At 48.5% G+C, this 2,500-nt stretch overlaps 1 protein-coding gene across 1 annotated transcript in view; it reads left to right on the forward strand.

Moving 5' to 3' along the window:
• Positions 1 to 2,500, forward strand: part of LOC101863262 — a 55,306-nt gene that overhangs the window by 52,709 nt on the left and 97 nt on the right. Inside the window, exon 3 of the mRNA XM_005097253.2 lies at positions 1,708 to 2,500. This exon is cut by the window's right edge and continues 97 nt beyond it. Within this exon, the coding sequence (XP_005097310.1) occupies positions 1,708 to 1,976 (269 nt within the window). The 3' untranslated portion in view covers positions 1,977 to 2,500. The remainder of the gene's footprint in view (positions 1 to 1,707) is intronic.

Here is a 2,500-nt window from a genome sequence, read left to right on the forward strand (position 1 = left end):
TCTGTCTGTCTGTCTGTCTGTCTGTCTGTCTGTCTGTCTGTCTGTCTGTCTGTCTCTCTCTCTCTCTCTGTCTCTCTCTCTTCCCTCTCTACTTCTTCCTTCCTCTCTTATCACGTTTCGACATAGATACAACGAAGAGGAAATGCCACTCTCTTGTCTCCCGCGTTTTCTTGTTAGATCATACATTTCAAATGAGCCCATTGCCATTCCAACTTCTTGGAAGGGGCTTCAAAGCCCCAGGGCTTTCAGTTCAATAATTCTATCAACGTAGTAGTATATGCCCCCAGTTTCTGCACCACACCAAAACCTTCCAATACCACTCAGCAGAGCGAGAACAATGCGGGGAGCGAATCCACAATGGTTCCAGTTGATTTCTTTTCCTGCCCACACCCTAATACGGATTCCAGGCAGCCTGCCAGCTGAAGTGAGACACTGATCACGGATGTAGAAAACAGTTTGTCTCACTTTCGTTGGCAGAGAAGGGCCTTTTTAGTGACGTATTGGAAGAGAATTGGCTTACGAACAATTGTTTAGTTGGTCGACGTCAGGGCCATGGGTTGTTTGAAGCCGAACGGACAGGGAGATTTGGTGAGGGAATTTATTTCGTAAAGAAACGAACACGAAGAAATAGGGCCTCTCTCTCTCTCTCTCTGTGTCTCTCTCTGGACCTCTCTCTCTCTCTCTTTCTCTATCTCTCTCTATCTCTCTATGTGTGTCTCTCTCTGGATTTCTCTCTCTGGATCTCTCTCTGTCTCTCTGGATTTCTCTGTCTCTGGATCCCTCTGTCTCTCTGTTTCTCTCTCTCTCTCTCTCTCTCTCTCTCTCTCTCTGACCCCGGTCAGAACCTCGCTGATGGGGTCTAGAGTAAGTGATAACAGGATTATCGCGCTTTCCTCGCGACAGGCCTCGCTTCCTGTCGTCCGCTGAGATCGACCGTAAACATTGTGCAAGCCTGGGGAGGGCGCGTGCCTGCACTAGTCCCAGTGAAGTAACTAGATAGTTCTGTGCGTGAGTGCAACGGCTGTTGCCTGCCGGTAAAGTGATGGTTTGTTTGTTGATGATACTGGTTAGGGGTTGTTGTTTTTTTTTTCTTTTTCTTTTTCTTTTTCTTTTTTTTCGTTTGGGAAGAGGGGGGGGTGTTCGATTATACCGGAAAGTAAAAACGCAGTATTGTTATCTTAATAGATAAATAAAGTCCACTCCTCCCTGCCCTTTCGAAATGCATGACCCAGAGCACAACACCTGGGGTCACAGTGAGGCCAGAGAGAGGGTCAAAGTGAGGGCCACAGTAAGGTTGCAGCTACATTTTACAGGCGAGCAAAAGAACCACAGGCTGTGGTCGTCGTTGTGCTGGAAGATATGACTTGGGGGGGGGGGGAGGAGTGTAGTTTAACTTTCACCGTTATCTTTAATCTCCTCCTCTCCCGACCGGAATCTGTGATGCCGGAATCTATGATGTAGCTGTTAAACGCTACTCCGTCGCAGGCAAAAGACCCGAGTTTGATTTGCTTGTTGGGAAAATTATTTTTGAGTATCTCGGTATTTCTGCGAGGGAGCTGTATCCTTCTCAGCCCAAGTTGACCATGACTTGCAGGGCCAAATTTACCTCTAAATTAAGTCGATTTGGGCGTAAAAACGTCTGTATTTATTGGGTTTTCTTTTTACTTTTAAATTTATTTTTTAAATTCTTTTCTTCCCCTTTCCCAGAGGACGGTACTCGGATCACGGTGCGTGACTGCAGTGACGGCGACTGGGGCAGCCACTGTGGCGACATCCGCTACGTGTACGGGAACCAGGAGCAGAAGATCTACGGCTGTCTCGAGGCCTGTGACCAGGACGGTTGCAACAGTGCCATCTCCCTCAGGCCGTCCTTCGTCGTCGTCACTCTCCTTGTGTCCATCTCCATTGTCCTGCTCACTCGCCTACAGTCGCCCTCGCTGCTCTCCGAGCGTGGGGCGCACTCGTCTTCTTCGTGAAACAAGCAGATAGAGAGGTGCAACATAGCAACATCGCCCCCCCCCCTTTGCCCCGCCACCGCCCCACCCCTCCCTGCCCCGCCCACAGAAATTTGTGAGACTGAAAACCCTGCATTAGTGTGGCTCCTACAACGAAGGTGATGATGATGATGAAGGTGTATAATGGTGATGGTGTAGAGGATGAACACTGCAGCAGTGTAGAAGGGCTCAAATGCTCGGAGTTTCTTGTGTTTAGACGGAGACCGAACTAACTAGACTCATTCCTCAACATTTCGTCTGACTGCCTTTCCTTGTTTTCTCGTGCTAAATGACTTCAGTGTTGGACTACTCCACCATCAAGCGGATTCGAGATTTCTTCTCCGAAATGAGATCCCAGGGAAAATGGGTCTTTATTTTGCTGCGCTTGAGCCGACTGTGAAAATGTGTGTGCACTACTTCACTGTTGGGCGTTATTATATCTGATTGTGGTTTCGGAGGGCGATATTTGTGTACAGAACCTTGAAATGGCACCTGGAGACTGAGCA

The sequence above is a fragment of the Aplysia californica genome, unplaced genomic scaffold (genome assembly GCF_000002075.1).
Source record: "Aplysia californica isolate F4 #8 unplaced genomic scaffold, AplCal3.0 scaffold00150, whole genome shotgun sequence".
NCBI lineage: Eukaryota > Metazoa > Mollusca > Gastropoda > Aplysiida > Aplysiidae > Aplysia > Aplysia californica.